The sequence below is a fragment of the Equus asinus genome, chromosome 16 (assembly GCF_041296235.1).
Source record: "Equus asinus isolate D_3611 breed Donkey chromosome 16, EquAss-T2T_v2, whole genome shotgun sequence".
NCBI classification, from domain to species: Eukaryota; Metazoa; Chordata; class Mammalia; order Perissodactyla; family Equidae; genus Equus; species Equus asinus.
The window spans coordinates 32112393-32135278 of record NC_091805.1 but is presented as its reverse complement, the minus strand read 5'-3'; the positions used below and the strand labels follow the sequence as shown (position 1 = coordinate 32135278).

At 36.9% G+C, this 22886-nt stretch overlaps 1 protein-coding gene across 1 annotated transcript in view; it reads left to right on the top strand.

Moving 5' to 3' along the window:
• The window catches only part of DPYD (dihydropyrimidine dehydrogenase), a 768359-nt gene that overhangs the window by 642890 nt on the left and 102583 nt on the right, over window positions 1–22886 (top strand). The window contains exon 20 of the mRNA XM_044748877.2: window positions 14966–15145. Coding sequence (XP_044604812.2) covers window positions 14966–15145 — 180 coding nt within the window. The remainder of the gene's footprint in view (window positions 1–14965; window positions 15146–22886) is intronic.

Sequence of the window (22886 nt, the reverse complement as noted above, 5' to 3'; positions counted from 1 at the left end):
ATCCCTGAACCTGAGCTTTAGAAGATTATGAGTGTTAGAGGAAAAGATTAAAAGAAACAAAAATTGCATTAAAGTATATTTCTTAAATAAAGTAAATAAAGGTCTAGAAAACATTTCCTTCCAAAGGAAAATAAATCCTAAATTTATTAGCCTTTAAAACATGCTCATCCATTTCCCTAACTCGTCTTCTTCAAATATTCAGGAAATATTGTTTCTCTGCTATGTTTAAGTGGTCAGATTTTCCACACATTTAATATTTTTGTGACTCCTAGGTCTTTTTACAACTTTCAAACTAGATTCTCCTGGTTTGAAATATAAATATTCCTAGTTAAACACTTCTCTTACCCTGTTCACTGATCCTGCCCCACAAAATAAGAGGGAAGAAAGACAATGATCACTATTGGCTGCTTTTGTTTAAGCTGACAGCTTTGAACCAAGAGGACCTAAAAACATCTTGGAATTAAAAATTGGGGCGTGAAAATATAAACCTTTATTATCCCCAAATCAATTATGCTGTGTTTGTGAGACAAAAGAAGGTAATATGTCTCAGGATCAAAATATCAAACGTCTGTTTCAGATAGCTGGCTTAATCCCACAGTGATAGACATGTCAGATATTATAATATTTAGCATATTTCCTCATGTGGAAAATGATAGGATTTCAGTTGTCATGCTTTAAGGGCAGGAGCCATAATCTCATTATCATCTCCCTAAATCAATCACTACATCCTGGATATTAACTCCATCCTGATCACACCAGATGCAGTAATGTATATGAGATGAGAGAAAAGTTCCATGACTCATCACTGGGCCTGAAAACAATGATGCAAGCTAAGAGGCAATTTAATCACTGTTGAATGCAGTATGGCCAAATACACCACGCATTGCACATGCCTGGTCTTCCAGAGCTAAATTAAGAATAATGTTGCATATTCATAGGGCCTGATGTCTCTAAAACACATGAAGTAAATGTGAGTAATCTAGAGAGTTAAAAAAAATAATAAGCCAGTTCTATTGCATGTTAGAACGTTATATAATTAGGTAATGTTCCTTAAAACAGCTTCAGAATATAAGCAATAGTTTAATTTACACGTGCCATTTTATAGGCAAGATCGAAATGTAAAACATAAAATTCAACTTAACTGCGTTTACCTTATTTAGTTTTTCTTTAATTCGTATTCATCCTCTAATTCATATTTAATTCTAATTCATATTCAATACTTTTTTTAAAGTCTCCCCACAATTTATTATGGGGAAGGAATGATAGTCAGATTTTAGTTTACGCTGTCAAAGCATGATGATTGAAGGTCAGTCATTTCTTGGTTTCAACATTCTATCTGATACGTTCATTTGTGTGTGATAAGCTAATGGCCTACAACATAGGCGTAATCATTTTAGTCCTGGGCCTCAATGTAGTAACTTATCTTAGAAATTAGTCCATGTGGAGAGAAAACTCAGAAGGCACTTGTTTCACATTAAGGTACACAGTTAAGAACTTCAACAGTTGTTCCTACCACTGAATGAGACACACTGTGTCACACGTATACCAAGAAAGCCTTCCTGGCAATTAGTACTTCATCAGTCTTACCTCATTTGGTCCTCACAACAGCTTTTTGAGGAAGGCACATTTTGACAGATAGAAAATGAACAGCATAAACCCAGGCTGCTGCAGTCAGAAGTTTTGTTTGACAGTAGAATTTGAAAAGAAACCAGAGGACTGTTTCATAAGTTAGTATCTATTGAATAAAAAAATAAACGAATGAGTGGGTAATTTTTGATTAATAGGGAAAGACTTTTTTGAAGAAATGATGTCATAAAGTTGCTCTCTTATGATCAAAATCCAGGACAATCTATGAAACACTTCTGGCTACATCTCCAGAAAATATGGAAGGCCTTTACTGGGCAGATGCAGCAATTTTGTGGGATATATATTAGAGGAGAACAAATTACTACAATTATTTATTTATTTATTTTTTGGTGAGGAAGATTGGCCCTGAGCTAACATGTGTGCCAATCGTCCTCCACTTTGTATGTGGTATGCCACCACAGCATGACTTGATGAGCAGTATGTACGTCTGTACCTGGGATCCGAACCCACGAACCCCAGGCTGCCAAAGCAGAGCATGCGAACTTAACCACTATGCCACCAGGCTGGCCCCTAGAGGAGAACAAATTATTTTAAATGCCAGTATTTGCACAAATCTGTTCAGTTGTAAGTTTGATCATTTACCTTAAACTATTGAGAGTAAGTTGATGAAGTTCTGAACTTTAAATTTAAAGTATGAACTTGGAATAATTAAAGATAGAGAAAGAATTTTTTTAAATGAAAGTATTCGTCCTGATCCAAGGAGATAACTAGACTGACCTGTATATGTGTGTGATGCAGAAACCAAAAAGTTCAATAAGAGAATCCAGACACAAAATAGGATAGAGACTTTTGCCTTAGCTTCTCCTGGCTCTTCTTTATCTATCCTTCATTGTAGCTAGCATCTAGACTGATATATTTTAACGTTTAGGCATATATGTGTGAAAATTAGTTTAGAGCATTGCGTATATTAGACTTGATACTGTAAGTTCAATCATTGTTAAATGATGTCTTTATAAAATTCTGAGTTACATATTTCTTCAGTTGTTGTGAAAGGAGACTACCAGAAGAGAAAGAATCAAATGACAGCTGCTGTCAAGATTCAGGTATCCAGACTGGGAACACTAGATAAGCAATAATCCATATACAGGCTCTGTCGAGTTTGACCGTGACAAATAGTACTCTGAGTATTAAGAAGAATGCTGAAGTAGGGCTGGCCCTGTGCTCAGTGGTTAAGTTCACCTGTTCTCCATCAGCAGCCCAGGGTTCGCGAGTTCAGATCCCAGGTATGGACCTGTGCACCGCTTGTCAAGCCATGGTGTGGCAGGTGTCCCACATATAAAGTAGAGGAAGATGGGCACATGTTAGCTCAGGGCCAGTCTTCCTCAGGAAAAAGAGGAGGATTCACGGCAGGTGTTAGCTCAGGGCTAAATCTTCCTCAAAAAGAAAAAGAATGCTGAAGTAGAGCTGCTTCTTTGCATCCTGGAAAGGCGTTGGAACACCCAAAGAGTATTTAGGTAATAATGCAAAGGAATTAATGTTTAAATGGTGCAGTGAGTGGCACAGACTCTAACTGCAGCGGAAGTTGAAATAAAAGTATTTTATTATGAATTGGTGTGAATTCTGAGTTATGATCTATTTGTATAAGTAGAGGGAGAGAGAAATGTATTATTGACAAAGAATGAAAGAGAATGGTGCTCGTCATTGAATGGTATTACTATCGTATCTTTATCTTGCTTCATTCCTTCATTCATTCATTCACTGAACAAATCATATGCCAAACACAGATCTCTATGTGCTAAACACTGGGTGCCCAGTGATGAACAAAACAGATGTAGTCCCTGCCCTTTTCCCTGTCTCTTTGAAAGCTGGTGAATGAGATCCAAATGATAATACCTACCAGGCAGGTATTTTAGGCACTGAACCCCATACTTGCATATCTTTTATATTTGATCTAATCCTCACAAGAACTCTATTTTAGATAAGTAGATAGACACATGTATATAATAATATGTGTATTACACATGTGTGTGTAAAAAATATATATAATATGTATTTTTAAATATATGTATATATTCATCCCCGTGTTCACAGGAGAGCCAGGTGCTTTGGTAGTGGTTAAAACAGAAAAGCAGGATTGCACAGTGAGTATGAGAAATTGTCCCAGGAGCAGATTGACCCAGGATTTGAACCCTTGCTCTGCTCTTAATTAGCTATATAATCTTAGTCAAGGTCCTTAATCTCTGGCCCTCTGTTTACTCATGTGCTAATTGAAGAAAATAAGAATACTTATCTCATGGTGTTATTGTGAGATTTAAATGTGGTGCTACATGTGAATGTATTTAGCACCGTGCTTGGAGCAATAACCACTAAGTGAGTTTTAGTCAAGTGCAGTAAGCCTAAAGGAATTTGGGTAAAGCATAAAGAAATGATGGTTACAAACGAACAGGCTATTAAGTATGTAAAGTACATTAAACCATTCCACCCTTAGGGGGTTTTATCCAGCTTACAGGATTCAGATTTTGGGCAGTCGTTGCCCTTCCTGTCTTTCTTGAGTTTTTCTTACACCAAAGCCCTTTGGAGGCCAAGGGGCTCTCTTTAAACCTAGGGTTATCTGAATCAGGTCGGGTCTCTGAGATTCTGAATCCCCCGCTAAGCAATCAAGGCCTGTGACCTTGATCCAATGCTAATGTTCTGAGGCCTGCATAAGTACCTGAAGGACCGGAAGATTAAACCAAACCAAAAGTGGCACAGCATTTTAGAACGTATTCCTTGAGGATAAGTGAAATCTCCCTCCAATCTAAGGATGGGGAAAAACCCTTTAATAAGTAAGGGAATCATAGATCTAAGTCTGTCCCAGACAGTTTTAGTTGATGCTGATTATCCTGGTATTTTCATAAATAGTTGCCCTGTGTACTCTCAAGTGTCACAGTTTGGATGGTAAATTATATGGTCATATCTAAGCAGCCTCCTAAAACCCTCAGCCTAGAACTTTCCTAGTGTTAGTAATCTATCTTCAGGTTAATTGCCATATTCACAAATCCTAAAAATATGTGCCCTTTTAGTGAGAAATGCACAAATTAAACTGCTTCTTTGGTCATTGCATACATTCCTCTTTAACTATGTTCCAGCAATCCATCTTCGAAAGCTGAAGGCCAGGCATTCTATTTAGGTTCTTGGTTTTCATTAATTAAAAAAAAAAAAAAACTAGCATACAATTTATTTCCCTGGTTTTTCCACAAAACCGCAAACTTTCTGAGCCTCTGTTTTCCACCTGTATAGTAAAGAAATTAAAAACAAGTCTTTAATATTTTTTTAAAAACTTTTTAAAAATATAAACCTTTCCACTTTGCTTCTCCAGCCCTCCGTAGGTATGCACTATGCTTTCGGTGTATTAACTTGAACATTGGTCAGGTTTTGTTGTTGTTGTTGTATAACGCTTAACTCTTAAATACATTATTCACTCTTAATCAGCTGAACTTTGTCTAACTTTTGTGTCCCAGATTATATTGGCAACTCAGTCAAGAGTGTTGACTCACTGATAATGGCCACGTGCTACTCTCACAAATTTGTGTTTTTATCAATAATAGATTAACCATCAAATCAACTGCTGAATTGTAAGTCCTTTGAATTAAGAAGTGGATAGTGTTATCTGAGATGCTATTTTCACGTTAACAACACTTTTCTCATTGCTGGCAAGTTGTCCCCTTTTCTTGGAAAGTTGAATGTCTGCTCATATTATTGAGTAACCGCATAACTTTATCCATCTCCAAGGTCCAGAAAAAAATTTCCATGGGTTAATTTGCCCCATAGACTTTTCATCTCTAGACAGTATGACTTTTTCTCCTTCTGTCATCCAAACCCCATGTGGTATTTTGGTAAATGATATTGTAAATCAAGTTTTCCCAGCTGTGTTGACTCTGCTGAAAAAGAGAGATTGCCTAAAATTATGGATTTTAGTCATCTGACAACTATTGTTTGGTTGTTTAGTTTCCTTTTCTTGGCTCACTTTTATCGTGGGAAGTGCTGAGCTTGCGCAATGCTGTATGCAAACCCTTGCCCCACCACCTGTGTTACTGCAGAGTAATTGAAAATTGCTGTGGTAACTGATGCTGCACACAGCAATAGCCCAGGATGGTGAGAATCTATTTTGGTCGAAAAACTCTACTGCCTCTGAAACAAAGTGGCCGAGTTTCCTCAAACAGCAGCCACAGCCCCTAACCAAAGAAGGCGCTGTGTAGGAGCCTGGTGTGTAGAGCACTCCAGATCCTTGCCTCAGTCTTTTCAGTCTTGTATATATGTCTGTGAGGAATCAGGGTCATTGACAGCAATGTCTTAGAAGAGGCAGGACAGCAATCACCATTCTTTGGCCCTACATGTTGTGCCTGGCTCACCCATTTTATCTCTAGCCTTCATAAAAGGCAGACAGAGGTGCTGTGTCTCTGTATGGTTCTTTTTTTGTTATTTCTTGGTTGAGGTCGTTATTGCGATCTGAATCCAGTTGGAGCTGACTTTGTAAAGGATGGATACAAGGAAGAGGACAAAGGCGATCTCGCCTACAAGGCATGTCCCTTTGACTAATCAGCCCAGGCCATCTTCAGTCAAGTTGTGTCATCAACACAGTGCAACATAGAGGATCAGTCCCACAATGCTGTTCTGAATAATAGTCGAGCCAGTGGCCCATCACCTGTACTACCTTTGAGAAAATACCTGGAGAATTGATGATTATAATCTGGCTGGCAAAATATGGTCTGGATCCCAGTGCAAAATACCTTGGAAACGCTTTGCTCTCTTTAGTCTGTCTTCAGCTGAACTTGGCTTAAGAAATTAATCAGATAGAGAATGACTGCAGATGGACATTGAAAAATAGCCTTTCAAGCTCCATAAAATTCCTTCCTGATTGGGGGAAAGAGGGGTATTCATATACTTCGAATTTGTCAGAGAATATATAATTTAAAAGGCTAGAGAAGAGGATAAGTAATGTGATGGACAATGAAATATATAATATACAAAACAAAACAAGTTAAATGACTCCTGTATCTTTAGGATTTATCAATGAGTAGCAATTAAAGGAGAACATTGAAAAAAATTTAGTAAGCAGAACTGCTTATCCATCAGGCTTTTTCTGAGCTGAACCTTTGAAAAACAACATCTGTGGGGCTATTTGTTTGTTGTTCTTTTTTTCCCCAATCCAATTTGCTATGGTCAGAACATAGAAAATGGAACTCAAAGCCAGATTTCTTAATAGGATAGCATTTGGACGGCTATTTTACTCAGTGCTCCTGCACAGTTTAGTAGCAAAGCTGAAATAAGCCCTCTCCTTTTGGGGGAAACAAGATGGTATTCTGCTGAATGCTAAAATTTTATCACATTGAAAAAAAAATGCTGCTTGAGAGACCTAAGAGTATAAAAGCATTTGAGATCTCAGAAGGAGTTTAAATCAATGCGCTGCCACAGTTACAGAGCAGATGAAAGAGCCTGCTGTCTCAATTGCCAGGAAACTACTTAGAAACTCTCACTTTGATTTCTTCACGTAGTCCGTTACATTACTGCTAAATGCAATATATAGGGACATCATGACTTTGATGTTGTACAGCTCCAACAAATGGAAACTAATATGATAGAACAACTAAGATTTGTGGTTTTATGTGGATATACAAATATATCCTCGTCTAGCTCCCTATGTACTATGTTTCTCCAGGGGCTGTCTTTTCACCTATAGCTTTATAAAATTATAATTTTGCTGTTTTATTCATGAATTCTAGTAAGCAGTGCCATGTTTATGTAGTACCAAAAATTCATAAGGGCATATTGTTATTCTGAATTATTTCTTTAACTGGTATTGTATACCGGTTTCAAAAGTACAACATAGTTTTATATGTTTGTTCATCAGTAGTGGTCAGAACTCAGTTCAGAGATTCCATCCATGCATTTGGAAAATATGATGTTTTTAATCAGTGGGTGCAAACAGGTAGAACTGGAAACTGCGTTTCCATCCAACAGCAGCAGAGGTCTGTTTTCCAATTTTAGGGTAAACCTTCAAGTGGTCATTCAATTATTAAGATCGTACATTTAAAAAAATCTGTGTGTTTCTGCCATTATTCACTAAATAATAAATTTGAAGTCATTTTGCAAAAATGTACTTCTTCTTATGAAAATTATAAGTATGTGCTTATTAAATTAGGTAAGACATCCAATTTTAGCTGGTGAAGTGTCTGGATATAAGAGCAAAAGTCAGAAGATCTGAATCTGATCATTGGCTCTACCACTTACTAATCTTTTGAGTTGGGGCATAGCATTCAGTGTTTAGTTTCAGTTCCCTCACTTACTAAATGATTAATAGCACCTTCTCTGTCTTCCTCTCACAATTGGTGTGGAGACTAAGTAAGATGATACTTGAGAGGCAGTGCCGTAGTGGAGAGAGCTTCAGATCAGGTGGGGAGACCAGCACTGCCTCTGACTAGCTGTGTGACCATGGACAGATCATTTCACCTTTCCAGACTCATAATCTGTGAAATAAGGAGGCCCGTCTGAAAAATGTCTAAGTTCCCTCTTGTCTTATTTGTCAACATGTTTTCAAAACTGTAAATCACTGTATAAATATTTCTGACTTTTTTTTTTTGAGGAAGATTAGCCCTGAGCTAACGTCTGCCACCAATCCTCCTCTTTTAGCTGAGGAAGACTGGCCCCGAGCTAACATCCATGCCCATCTTCCTCTACTTTGTATGTGGGATGCCTACCACAGCATGGCTTGCCAAGCGGTGCCATGTCCGCACCAGGGATCAGAACCGGTGAACCCCGGGGAAGTGGAATGTGCGCATTTAACTGCTGCAGCCCCGGGCTGGCCCAATTTCTGACTTTTTGACAGCATGCTTTGAAAACTATGAACACTATGTAAAGTATTGGGGATGTTTTGCATTGTTTCAACAGTTTAACCCTTTATCAAATAGATTAGTAAAGGCAGATTATAGAATTATTTTTTTCTTTTTCTGGCAAATCTTTAAGAATTAGATGAAGAATCCTTTTCATTCAGTGTTTCATCTGTGGATCGTGTTCATGGGAAAACTCTTGAACTCCTTCCAGTTACATAGGACTCTGTTATTAGTGTATTTTGGAATGTGATAAGCATTGCAGAACAATTTCCATTTTTGCTTAAATGTAGTCTCCAATACTCCTTTTACTAATGAATTTACTGTAACCTTGAGACTCCTTTGGACTTAAATTGTAAACATATATTTTTACTTGCGTATAGCCTGGTAGCACACATTTCTAAGACCTGGAGTGTAGTTTGTCCACTTGTGTGCTAAGAAATGAAAAGGGATAATTATGGTTGTGGGTTCATCTGAGTTGTGTCTAACAGTTCAAGATTCCAATTTAAAAACCTTGTATATTTTAAAACATTCTTTGAAAGATGTGCTGCTTTTCTACACAAAAACGTGTGCCAGCCCTATGGGATTCTGCTTCTGTAGAACTCTTCTTTGCCAAATTATTGACCTGGGATTAGTATTTTTAATCCAGTTCAGATTCTATTTGCTAGCTTCCTAGTAAATTGTCTTTTACGTTTCAAAGAAGTTGGTTTTTTCTTTAGAGGCAAAACTTTGCATTTTGACCTCTACTAGGCACTTTAAATCCTAGATAACCTGATAGTAACTATGAGGTTTAGTACCATTCTGTGTGTCTGAGCTTTATAACTTCCACAGCGCTTCCACTTACATGATGTAATTTAATCCTAACAACAATAAGTTAGATATTATCACCCACTTTTTTTCAGATTGGGAGGAGGGAGAGGAGATCAAGAGACTCAATGACTAGCCCCAGTCACACAGCTCAGTCATGTCTTCTGACAACAAGACCAAAGCTTTTTTTGAGATCATTACTTAATGCAAATAACAGTAAGGTCCATGACCTTCTTTTACTGCATTAAACCAAAAAAGTATTAGATTTCAAAAATTATATCCTGCCTAATTCATGTTCTAATGATTTATTCATATTATGAAATGTATTTTTGGTGCCAATCTAGCTTACTAAGTATTAGCTACTATTTTAAGCACTTAAATAATGTTGCCTTTTAGTTTTCTATGTGCTAAGTATTTAATCTCCATTTTTAAGCAAAGTTGCTCATACTTATGCAGCTCAAATGTAGTTTAAACCTGATTCTGCCTGACTCCTATGTGCATGCTCTTAACCTCTACGATCTACTACTTGGTGTGGCATAAAAACCACTAGATTGGACTTGAAGAAATAATTCAAGAGAATAATTCAAGAGAATTATTTCTTCAAGTCCAATCTCTTTCCATTTTTAAAGTAAGAATATTACCCTCTCTCCTGCCTAACTCACAGACTTATTATGAGTATTTTAAAAAATAATACGTAAAAGAGATTTTTAAGATGTAAATCACCATAAACAGGTAATTTACTCCTAATGTGGTTAATCACATTTAATGAGAAATAATGAGAAAGGAATAGCACCCCACAACCCTCTAACACCTCCCAGGTATTTGTACTGTCGGTTTCCATAGGCTTAGAATAGCTGTGCCTGGCCCTAAAGTGGGAATTCAGGGCACTGTGTCAGACCTCTGGGGAGGACTATTTGGTGGCAGTGGGAACTTTATGTCACACCTCAAATCATGCTCTACAGGGAGCCACCACCTACTCAGCCCCTGCACAGGGCTGGTCCTGCTGAGAATCCAGGGGCCCCTATTTGAAACCGCTCACTACAGGGATGTTCACACTTATGGAAATAATTAATGGTGGCAATGATCCTTATAATGGCACCTGATGCCCTGCTGCGAAGAAAGATAAACCAGCCTTCACCATAAAGAACTTACAAATTATACTAAAGCAAACATGTTAACAGCTATTAAGAGTCCTAATCAGAGCTGTTAAACAAACAATTAAGAGATGTCATATAAAATACACCCGTTTAGGAATAGTAGCTACATGTTTGGAGTTTTAAAAGGAACCATTTACCATTGAGATAGAGGTAAAGTCCTGAGTGGAGTGAAAGGTCAGGCAGGAACAAGGTACCTTTCTGAGCATCAAATCCTATGGACAAAGCTCTGTTCCCAGTGGTGTGCTTGCATCGTAAGATTAATTGTGGGTCTCATTACTATTTAATCAGAAAATTACTCCTGTTTCTTCAGACGTGACTTCTTATCATAAGTAGTTCAGGGCCTACACTGTACACTACACTACACTATAAAATGTACCGTTACAATCTAATAGTAAAAATCAGGAAGAAATTATTTGTCTGGAAGAAATTTACTTTGTAGACAGCATCTCAGGTTAAGATGAGATTCACGCCTACCAGTGCTTCAAACCTATTTTAAGTGCGGCCCAGCAGCACCAGTGCCACCTGGGAGCTTGTCACAAATGCAGGATCTTGGGCCTCACTCCAAACCTACAGAATCACAATCTGCATTTTAATAAGATCCTCAGATAATTTATATGTATAGTAAAGTTTTAAAAGAAAATATCAATGTACAAAGTTCCTACTACCAGAAATTCTCCCAGGAAAATAAATGTTTAATCTTACCAGAAAGTAAAAATTAAATTACTCACTTTGGAAAGGTATAGAAATAGGGTGGCGTTTGCTAAATTTATGATGAAACCTATCTGAAGTCGTCCCCTTTGGCACCTATGTCTAATGGTGGCTTCCAGGGTTTCCAGCATAGCACACCATCCCAGCTGTGTTCACTCACCATCTTATAGTCTCTCCTCCCTCTTCAGGTTTTGTGTCCTCTTCCATGCTCATTATAACTCCCAGTTATGTGGAATACTAACACTATAGAATAAAGAGCCCAGGAGAGGGTGGGAAAGAGAGTCTTCCTAGCCTTAGGCCCTACCATGTACTTGCATGGTTAAAATACTACTTTTTAAAAGTCTACATTTTGATCATTCCAACGCCACTTGGCTGGGTCTACTGTATACAAATTGCGCCATGTTTGTGGATTAAGAGAATTAGTGGCTTTTGTATCTTCTTTTTGGAAAAATCAAGGATGACTGAGATTAAACTGTGCTACTTATACAGATTATGCGAAGTATCTAGGTTTCTTTCTTCTAGCACCAGGTTTTTACAACAGTCATGAACATCTCATAAACGACATGACATGACGTGATTTTCAAAATCTGATTTCTTACATTCATATGGTGAACTATTTTAAGACTGTAGTAAAAGTATACCGATAAGCATATACTACAAAAAAATAGAATCTCACAGTGAACAAAGAGTAAAGCATCAGTTGACTTTTACAATTAAAAAGAAAAATCCTGTGGAGGAAATTATAATGATATGCTTTATAATTGTTCTGGAAAAAACATCAACTCTAAGAAAGTTCTAACAGTCCTAATTAATGCTCAAATTCTTTCTCCAGAGAAACAGATTTTTTTTATGTAATGTAAATGGGCTTCATAGAAAATATTCTTGCCTGTATTTAATGGCTATTCGGTGTTCTTTCCTACATTGTAATAACATATGGCACTTCAAAATAGGAAATGAAGGGTTTTTTTGTTTCTGCTTTTTGGTTTTGGTTCATTGTTCTTACTCATAGTATACAAATAAGAAGGTAAATAAAATAGGAGGACATTGACAGTTTTTATCTGGCAGTATGAATTTTTCAAAACAATAGTTATATTTGAGTTGAAAATAATTTGATCATTTTCTTTTAAAATGTGTCGGTTCATGGGATAGTTGAAGGAAAAGATAGTTGTAGTCGCATTAAAACAGGTTTTCCTCTGTCAATGACTATATCTTAGTCACATTAGAGTGCATGGTCATGAATCCTGGCTCCACCACTTTCTAGCCAGGTGGCCTGGGACAAGTCATTTAATTTCTCTGAGACTCAGTCTCCTCATCTGTAAAGTAGGGCTAAAAATTAAACCTAATTCTTAGGGTTATTTTGAGGACTGAATGAGATTATACATTAAAAGATGTTTAACAAGATGCCTGGCCCATAATAAGAGCTCACTTCATGCTAGATATTACGTTGTTTTATTCTTGTCACACCATCATTCAGCCAATTTGGACAGAAATTTAATACATAGAAGTCATTGTGTCTTATTCTGAAAGGTAAAATGGCCACATCTCCCTAAAACATAGCTATTTCCATCCTTTAAAAAATAAGATACAAAACCCTCCTGCCTATACGCCTAGCTCTCCTCTTTTTTTTACTGGAGCCAATCTTCTAAGAGCAGTCTGTCTCCATACCTTCAGTTCCTCAATCCGTATCCATTCCTCAACGTATGTGAAATGGCTTCTGCCCTGTTGTAGAACTTCTCTTCTATAAATGCAAATGTCGGTCAGTGTCTTTCTGATTGCTAAATCGAAGGATCGCTTTTCAGGTCTGATGTTATTGTCCTTGATTGCAGCACTTGAGATCTTTCTCAATGCTGTCTTGGATCTCTTCTGTTTAGTGTCCTTCATGATGTTTTTTAGCCTTGCTTTTCAGTGCCAGTGTTCCCAGAATTCCATACTTGGCCTTTTTTTACATACACATCATGAAATCACTACCACTTCTTGCTAAGAACTCATAGGTATATTTTTTTTCTGCCCTTTCTCTCCTCTGTCTACTTCTCATCTTCTTTTCTGAACCCCTTTAGTGTGTTTTCAATAAATTCTCTCAACCAACCTAGCAACAGCTGGATATCAGATAGTATGCTAGGCACAAGGATTACAATAAAATTTGTTGAAGACCCAGAAGGTTTTAGGAGACCTTGAAATAGAATCTGATTTATTCTCCTGTTTTCAGGTATTTCCTCATTTTCGTTCATGTATGACACGATTTTTCTTCATTGGCTGCCATTGCGAGGAACTATGTTATATGCTAAGAGTTAACCTCTGGGAAAATGGAATAGAAATGAGTTCTGCTTTGCTTAATTTTTTAAAGAGTTTCCTCCTTTGGATTTATTTAGAATATAGATGAGGAGAGATGTGGAGTTCTATATTGTAAATTTTGAATTTGAACTGATGGTGGGCCATCTGGGTGAAGAGGTCCTACTAGCCATTGTAAATGAATCTCTGGAGTCTACACATAGTCCCCAAATTGGAGAGGTATCTTTGGAAATACTCATCCTGCAAGTGCTTATCTAAGCCCACATTCTTCAAGCTCTAACTCAAATCCGAACACAAATGTTCAAGTATAATTTTGTTGGAAGGATCCTAATTTCTCAGATTCAGCCTTCCATAATGCTGCAAATATTTTATTCTCTATTTTCTGACATATGGTCACTCAATTAAAAAAAATCTCTTCTGAATTATCCATTCATTCAACATGTTTTTATTGACAGCAGAATAAGTGATAAACTCTGTGCTAGTTACTGGGTTGACCAAGATAAATGTAGGTTCTTCTCTTCTGAAGCTTCAGTCTGTTTGGGCAGTGAGCTGTCAATCAAATAAGCAGGCAATAGTTATAAGAAAATGTATGAGAAAAAGAAGGCCTTAACCTATGGTGGGCTCCTGGAGGCCTCCTTGAAGAAGTGATATTTACCATGAGACTGAGAAAGGACTGGTTGTTAGCCATGTGAAGAAGGGAAAGGCATTCTAGGCAGCAAGGTCTTCTGAAAGGTCTTAAGACAAAGAAAGAATGTGGTAAATTTGAGGAAAAGAGGAAAGAACTGTGTGATTGGAGTACAGTAAACAAAAAAAAGAACAACAGGAGATGAGGCTAAAGAGGTAGGCACGAGTAATGATGGCTGAGTTAACTGATAAACGGCACTCCAGCCCCAGATACAAGAACTATCTCCAGGCAGTACATCCTAAAGGAGGAAAATGAGAGAGTTAAAATGTCCTTTCTTATGTTGTGCTAAATTTGACTCTGGAATTTCAGCTGATTGAATGTAATTTTTGTGTGTGTGTGAGGAAGATTGTCCCTGACCTACATCTGTGCCAGTCTTCCTCTGTTTTGTGTGTGGGATGCCACCACAGCATGACTTGATGAGCAGTGTGTAGGTCTACGCCCGCGACCCCAACCCACGAACCCCAGGCTGCCAAACCAGAGCTCATGAACCTAACCACTATGCCACTGGGCCGGCCCCTAATTGAATGTAATTTTAAACATACTGAGGTATACTGAGGTATACCAGGCATACGGTAAACTGCCCATATTTACAGTGTACAATCTGATATGTTTTGAAATGTGTATACACCTGTATGACCATCACCACATCAAGTTTATGGAAATTATTCATCATCCCTGAAAGTTTCCTTGTGCCCCTTTGCAGTCCCTCCCTCTCCACCACTCCCATTCCCAGACAATGATGGATATGTCATGCTTAGAAGAGTGCCTGGCACATAACATAAATTTTGTCGAATAAATGAAAAGTGAGTCCGTTTGGAGAATTAGCTCTTCGTTTGACATTTGGTTGGTTTCTCCATATTTTCTAGGTGTGCAGTGCTATTCAGAATCAGGATTTCACTGTGATCGAAGACTACTGCACTGGCCTCAAGGCCCTGCTTTATCTGAAAAGCATTGAAGAACTACAAGACTGGGATGGACAGAGTCCGGCTACCGTGAGTCACCAGAAAGGGAAACCAGTTCCTCGGATTCCTGAACTCATAGGAAAGGTATGTGCTCACCTCTCCGGTGTTGTCCTTGAGAACTCTGCATCGGTCTCTTTCTGTTTCACTTCTTGTTTGCTCTCCAACCATCTCACTCACAGAGGAGACACAGTGCCTGTTGGATGTGATTTCTGCAGTGGAATCATTCTGAAGGAGGCTTGATTACGGCTATGTGATAGGTCTGCGAGTTACATTTTTATAAAACCTGTATAACACAAGGTCATATAAAAGAGAAAGATTGAAGTCTGTAGTGTAAATTGCCTCCAAATTCTTGCATACTGTGGTGATGACTGGCATTCTTTCCAGTGGGAGGCTGGAAATTTCTTTATTCTTTAACAAGCTCTGGAAATTATAACATTACCTTTCTATTTTCAAGACAATCAAATCACTGAAGCTCTGAATAATATGATGAAGTTTTTAAAATTAAAATCTAATCAGTATCTTTTGTAACTACTTCTGCTATGTGGTTAAACCTGGGCTCAAAAGGTTATGTCCCAACTTTCTCACTAACTGCTATTTTCAGAGAAATATATACTACATTTACATTTTGTATAATACAGTGATTTTAGCAAATCTTTTCTAAAACAACATTCAGCATTTTGCCTTTGTGTTTCCTTTGTATTATTCTAAATAGACAACCATTGTCAGAAGACGTTTCTTGAGTCCTGAATGAGGAGAGGAAAAAATTATAATTCTTAGTCTTTTCAGCTTGTCACTACATCAATAATTAACTTTAAAAAAAGAGAGGCAAGTATAAAAAGATTCTTTAAGGAAGCATTTAATAATTCAAATGAATCTTAACTTGAAACAGGTCACATGAAAAAGAATAGAAAACCAAAACCCTGGGTACTGTGCCTTGGATGGGAGGGTTAGGGACTCAGAAAGAAGAAAGAAACATCTTATAACTGACTTGTATTTGGCTAGTTTTGATGGAAAATATCACTGTTCCTTTCCTAACAGATAGCCAAAAGTAAGGGCTTCTTGAAGAATAATATGTATGATTGCAAGTCTGGTATGAAAAACAAAAGGGAGAAAGAAATAAAATCTTACAGTGTGGATTCCAGGAAAATATCGTGATGAATGACTCCATGAGTGGCAATCAAACAGAAAGGCTGGGTGACATTAATATTTATAATATTGTAATTAGCAACACTGTGCCTAAGCAGCCTTATTAGTTAACTAATCATATTATCATAAACTGAGTCTGCAGTATTTAGACAGTGTGTGGTCTTGCCTTTATCAATGGCTATCAATATCCTAAGGTTGTTCATAACTAAAACAAAAATTCACAAATAACTTTACAGTCATTCAATGTAAATATCTCAATTGTTTCTGACGTGATAGTTTTGATAGTTTATGACCATCTATAAAAGCATTGTCTCAAATTTGAGTGGTTGCCATGCAAGCTCAAATGTAAGTAGCTGCATTATGCTGTGCCATTTTGTCTTTAAAGGACTTCCACACTCATTTAAAAACTTATGTATTCAAATAAAAGATGGATGATGATGGAGACACTTGTGTCAATGACATAAGTGGAAATTGATTTTCTGATAGTTTGAATCTAGATTCAGACTTTATTTTGGTAAGCCTAGCCTTCCTCAAAATCATAAGTGTAATATTCAGCATTATCATTTGTTTTTAAAAAAAAGATTTTTGCCTACGTTATTACATTAGCAATTCATTTCCCAACACTAAGTTGAGGAACAAGCAGATGGTCTGGTAATAGATCTATGCACCTGGATTCTCTGGTGTGGGCTGACATGACTACAACAATAGGTGACTATCCCCTTTAGGTTAATATCCCTGATACTGAATCAGAGCACTCTGGACCCAAGGTGCAGGTGGCTTCTTAATTGTTCCTTCCTAGTGCTGCTGGTGTGTATGTGTGTGTGTGTGTCTTTGAAAACAACTCATATTATACTCTCATTAACTACAGAACAAGATGCTGCTTCTTACATTGTTTTCATGCTATCGGGAAAACAAGAAAAGACGTAGACCCTTTTTAGAAAGATCCACTAGAAGTAGCTGGCTTCTTTAGACAGGAAAGATTTGTTTGGAAAGTACAATTGTTACTCTACTTAATCTTTCACTCAGAGGTCAGGCTAAAATAAATTAGAGTCGAAATTTAGAAGAAACCAATTACAATTCAGTGTTTGAAGATAGAAAGAAAATGAGACTTTAGTCATGGAAACAAGGATTTGGTCAAATTAGTAATGTTATCTTTCAAGTAATTAGTATATTTAATATACTCTTCCTATGTATACCTCACTTATTAATTAATTAAATTTCCCAAACAATGTTTCTTCAGGGGGCTTTGGAAGGGCAAGAAGTCAGGCATTTATAGTTTGCTCTGGTCTTATGGTGCAAGTTGTATACATCTGTGCCTGCAGGTAAGAGAGCAAATCCCACAGAAGAGCAGTCACCAGCTTTGCCATGCCACAGACCTCTTGATCTCAAATTATTGGTGCTTAAAAACCATGTGGCATGCTTGGAGGCCCACTCGCAGAGATCCTGATTCAGTTGGGCAAAAATGAGTCCAAGAATCTGTGTTTTAATGTTGTGATTCTGATGGATGGATCCAAGGATCCACATTGCCAAAAGGAATACAGAAGGTAGCAGCAGCAGAATATAGTCAGAGACTGAGAAGTTAGCAGTGAACACAACACAAGCTTCTCTTGGTGAAGGAAGCTGGCAATAAATGAGTTTGAGCTGGAAGAGAAAAGAAACAGAAAGAGAGTGAGGAGAGGAAATCCAGACATGCAACACACTGGGTTCTTAACAGGCAAAGGTTGAAAATTCCCAGTGAGGAACCAGGGGCAGGGAATTAGGGAGCAGTTGGGTCAAAGACAGGTAAGCAAAAAGAATTGTGAGGACAGAGACACTTCACTAGCAAAGATGTGACGTCCAGAGTCCATGCAGACTGTCAGCAATGAGGAAATCTGGGAGGACGAGGAAGCAGCGACTATTCACAGTATCGTGAGGAAGGAAGGGACTCACTAGGAAAACACCCTGTTATTTTTTACTAAATTATCTTAATCCCTCTTTCTCCCTGGCAAAAACCTAGGCAACTCAATAAAAATCAAGTGATTGCTTGCTGCGTACAGGACAGTGGTTACTAGCAGAGTTTACAGTAAGACTGTTAGGTGTACATGATGCTTCATTACTTACTAGCCAGGCAACTTAGGCAAGTTAATTAATCTCTCTAAATCTATTTTTAAGACTATGAAATGAAGATAGTCACAGTGCAAGTCCACCATCCGTCATTAACCATTCTGAAATCCAAAAAGCCCTGAAACCAAATGTTTCGCATAACTCATTTGGCAGCAAACCTGGCCTCAACTGATGTGAGGCTCTTTATAGTCTTTATTTATTCCTCTTCGAGCGAACATTTAAATGTTTACTGCAGAGAGCCTAATGTGTTTGATTCCAGGCTGCTACCCCCCACCTTGCTGGGAGTGTTAGGTAAAATGTGGTGTAGGCACCATTTTACTTTTCCAAAGTCCAAAAAACAACTCTGAATTCTGAGATGCATTTGGCCCCGAGAATTTCAGATAAGGCTTGTAAAGAACACTTAAATCAGAATATAACAGCAATTACACCTTTATCCACAAGTTCTCCTTTAGTGTTTGAGGCAAAGTATATATTTCAGTGATATTAGAAAATAAAATATTCATATTTGATACTTTTAGGTGTAGCAAGTAAGAATTATGTTGAGATTATTTGCTTGAGAAACATGAAAGAAGTTGGATGCTTCAATATTAGAATAGAAAATTGTGCAATCAGAAAGCAGAGAAGAAAACGACTTCACTTTTCTGTGCTTGGAATGAAAGCAGGATTCCTAAGCTAAGGCTCTTGCCTTCCTAAGCACGGGGAAACAACACAGGCCAAGGCTACTGATCGCTGAGAGTCTGCATGCATTTTCACATGCTGCTTCCTATATCTGGAAGGTCTTTCCAGTTTACTGAAGTGAAATTCTCAAGCATCTCCTTTCTTTGAGTTATTCTCTGACCTCTACACCAGAATTAATTTCTCCTTCTCTTCTTCAACCTCTGTTGCAACAGGTGTCACATAACATTTGAAGTTTTACGTGTCTGTTTCCTCCACTAGACCGCAAGCTCACTCATTTTATTCTTCTTTGCATCCCAACTCCTTGGATACCCAGTGATCCACAGTAAGGGCTTAATAAATGCTGCTTAAATAAGTAAATGAATGAATAAATGAATGTTGTAAGAAAGTGACTAACTGGTAGCATTAAAATTAGTGGTGATTTGACTTGTCAAGCCACTCCTTTTCCCATTGCATCGGAAATGAAAAGAATGTAAAAGGAAAAGGATAACTTTGAATTTGAAGTCCCTTTTTGTGCTTGAGTCTAGTTTGGTAGAACAAGATGGAAAGAAGCCAGAGTGGAAAGAGTGAGGTAGGCAGGTGAGCAACCTTTATCCCTTCTTTGCTAGGCAGTGTTCCTAGATAATAAGCTTCTTGAGGGCCTAGAACACACACTGTGTGCCAGTGCCTGATGCAACATCTATCCTGTAGGACCAACAGCATGGTAGCTGAATTGCTGAATGAATATATTGATCAATCACTCATTTGTTTTAAGATCTATCTTAAATGTCACTTCCTTTGTGAACCCACCTATGACCCTGTTTCTCTCCCTCCAGGAAAGTTGAGTCATTCTTTTCTCTGTTACACTATAACCCTTTGTTCATATAACTAGAGTGCAGTTATGACATTATCTTGTAGTTGTATGTCTTCTTGTCCATTACTGAGCTCATTATCAGCATCTTGGAAACACAGATCATGTCTTACTTATACTTACTTGAATTTTCAAGCACCTACCACAATGCTACATGTTTATAGAATTAAACAGCACAAGCTATATGTGGTGTCCTTCTTTAGAAGGAAAAAGAAAGCCAATTTATCAGTAAAATTCCAGCCAGGCCCTTTCAAGAACAGCAGTTGTTTTAGAAGAAAACAGTAAATGTGCCAAGTTGCTTTCAGTAGGTATTAAAATATGATGAAATACATATCATTGATATTAAGTGAACATAATCTGTGCTCATTAAAAAGCTTTCATTAGGATAAAATGAGGAAAACTGTCCTGGTGCTTGTATAGCAACTCCTAAAACAAGGCTTTGTTTTGATGATAGAAAACAAAATGGGTTCATACATATGACCAGATGCATGATGCTCTTGTTATTTTAAAGCCAAGGTAATAGGATTATATAAAGCCATGGTTATCTAGTTGTGGTGATCTTATATGTAGATGTCTATTTATTTGTTTGTTTCTGGCATGTTATCCACTATAGAGAACAAAGAAGTGTTCAAGACAAATATGTAATGTCATGAGCATGAGCATTACAAAAGGCCTAACAGTAAGAGTCTGAGAAGAGGAGAGTGATATCTCCTATTTACCACAACTTTAAATGTTTTATGTCTTCCATGCTATTTATATTGTCATGCTTTTAATTTCTCTAAATTGAGATACAATTTACATAAAGAAAGAATACACTGGTCTTAAATGAACCATTTGATGAGTTTTGACAAATGCATACACCCATGAAATCCTTACTTCTATCAAGATATAGAATATTGCCAACACCTCAGAAAATTCACTTCTGCACTTTCCCAGCCATTATCTGTCCCTCCTCCCCAGCACCAGAAGCAAACACAGTCTAGTTTCTATCTGCATAGATTATTTTGCTCATATTCTTTAGCATCATATAATTAGAATTCTGCAGAATGTACTTTTTTTGTGTGTGGTTACTTTCACTCAGCTCAATGTTTTGGAGATTCATCCATGTTGTTGTGGCTGTTAAGTAATTCATTTCTTTTTATTGGTAAATGATATTCTATTGCATAAATATACTGCAATTTAATTATTCATCCAAAGTGACATTTGAGCTATTTTAACTTTTCAAATATTATAAATATATCTGAAATAAATATTCAGGCATAAGTGTTTTTGTGAGCACATTTTCATTTGTCTTGAGTACTTCCTAGGAGTGTAATATCTGGATCATAAGGTGATGTATAAGCCTTATAAGAAACTTACAAACAGACTTCAAAAGTGGTTATACCATTTTACATCCTACCAACTGGAAATGGGTGTTTCAGTTCTTCCACATTCCAGACAACATTTAGTATTCTCAGTTTGTTTAATTTTAGCCATTTTAGTACATGTATGTTGATATCTCATTGTGATTTTAATTTTCATTTCCCTGAAAACTAATGATGCTAAACACTTCTTCATGTCCTTATTGGCCATCCATATATTTTCTTCCGTGAAGTATCTATTAAAATCCTTCGCCCATTTCAAAATTTGGTTTACTTTTTATTGAATTTTAGGAGTTCTTTATAAATTCTGGGTACAAATCTTTAGATGCAGAAAAAGCATTTTACCAAATCCAGCATCCACTCATAATAAAAACCCTAGACAATCTAGTAATAGAAGGAAACTTCCTCAATCTGATACAGGGCATCTACAAAAATTCTACAGCTTGCATCATACTTAATCATGAAAAAATAAATTTTTTCTCCTAAGATCAAGAACTAGGCATGAATGTCCACTCTCACCACTTCTATCCAGTGATGTATTAGAGGTCCTAACTAGTGCAATAAGAACATAAAAAGAAATAAATGGCATCCAGACTGGAAACAAAGAACTGAAATTGTCTTTATTTGCACATGGTAATTTTATGTACGTAGGAAATCCTAAAGAACCTATAAAAATACTGTTAAAATCAATGTGAACTTAGCAAAGTTTCACGATACAAATATAATACACAAAAGTCAGTTGTATTTCTATACGAACAGTGGGAACAATGAACAATCAGAAAACTAAATTTTAAAATACCATTTACAATAGTATTTAAAACCATGAAATACTTCAGAGCAAATTAAAGTATATGCACTATCCACACACTGAAAACTACAAAGGGTTGCTGAGAAAAATTAATGAAGAATAATCAATGAAGAGATATGTTAAGATGTCAGTTTTCTCCAAATTGATCTGTAGATATATCACCATCCAAATCAAAATCCCAACACATGTTTTTGTAGAAGTTGACAAGCTGATTATAAAATTTACGTTGGAATTCAAAGGAGCTAGAATAGCCAAAACAATCTTGAAAAAGAAGAACAAAGTTAGAAGACTTTAACTATCTGCCTTCAAGACTTTCTATAAATCTACAGTAATCAAGTGAGTATGTTTTAGTGTCCAGATAGACAAATAAATCAATGGAAGACATAGAAGGTCCAGAAATAGACCTGCACATATATGCGTAATTGATTTTTGACAAGGGTGCCAAAGCAATCCAATGAAGACAGGAAAATCCTCTCAATATATGGTGCTGGAATTAATGGACACCCACATATGTGTATTTAAAAAATGGACCTCATACTTTTCTCACACAAGACACAAAAGTAATTTTAAATATACATAGATATAAAAGTAAAAAGGTAAGGCTATAAAATTTTCAAAGAAAGCATAAGTAAGTATCTTCGTGACAGTGGGATAAGGAAAAATTTCTTAGATAGGATACAAAAAGCCCTAACCGGTTATGCAAGAGAAAAATTGATGTCACACTTCATTGAAATTAACTTCTCATCAAAGACAGAGTTAAGGAAATGAAAATTCAAGTCACAGAATGGGAGAAAATATCCATAATACTCATATCTCATGAAGAACTTGTGGCCAGAATAAATATATATAGTACTTTATAAGTATAAACTGGAATAATTTGAA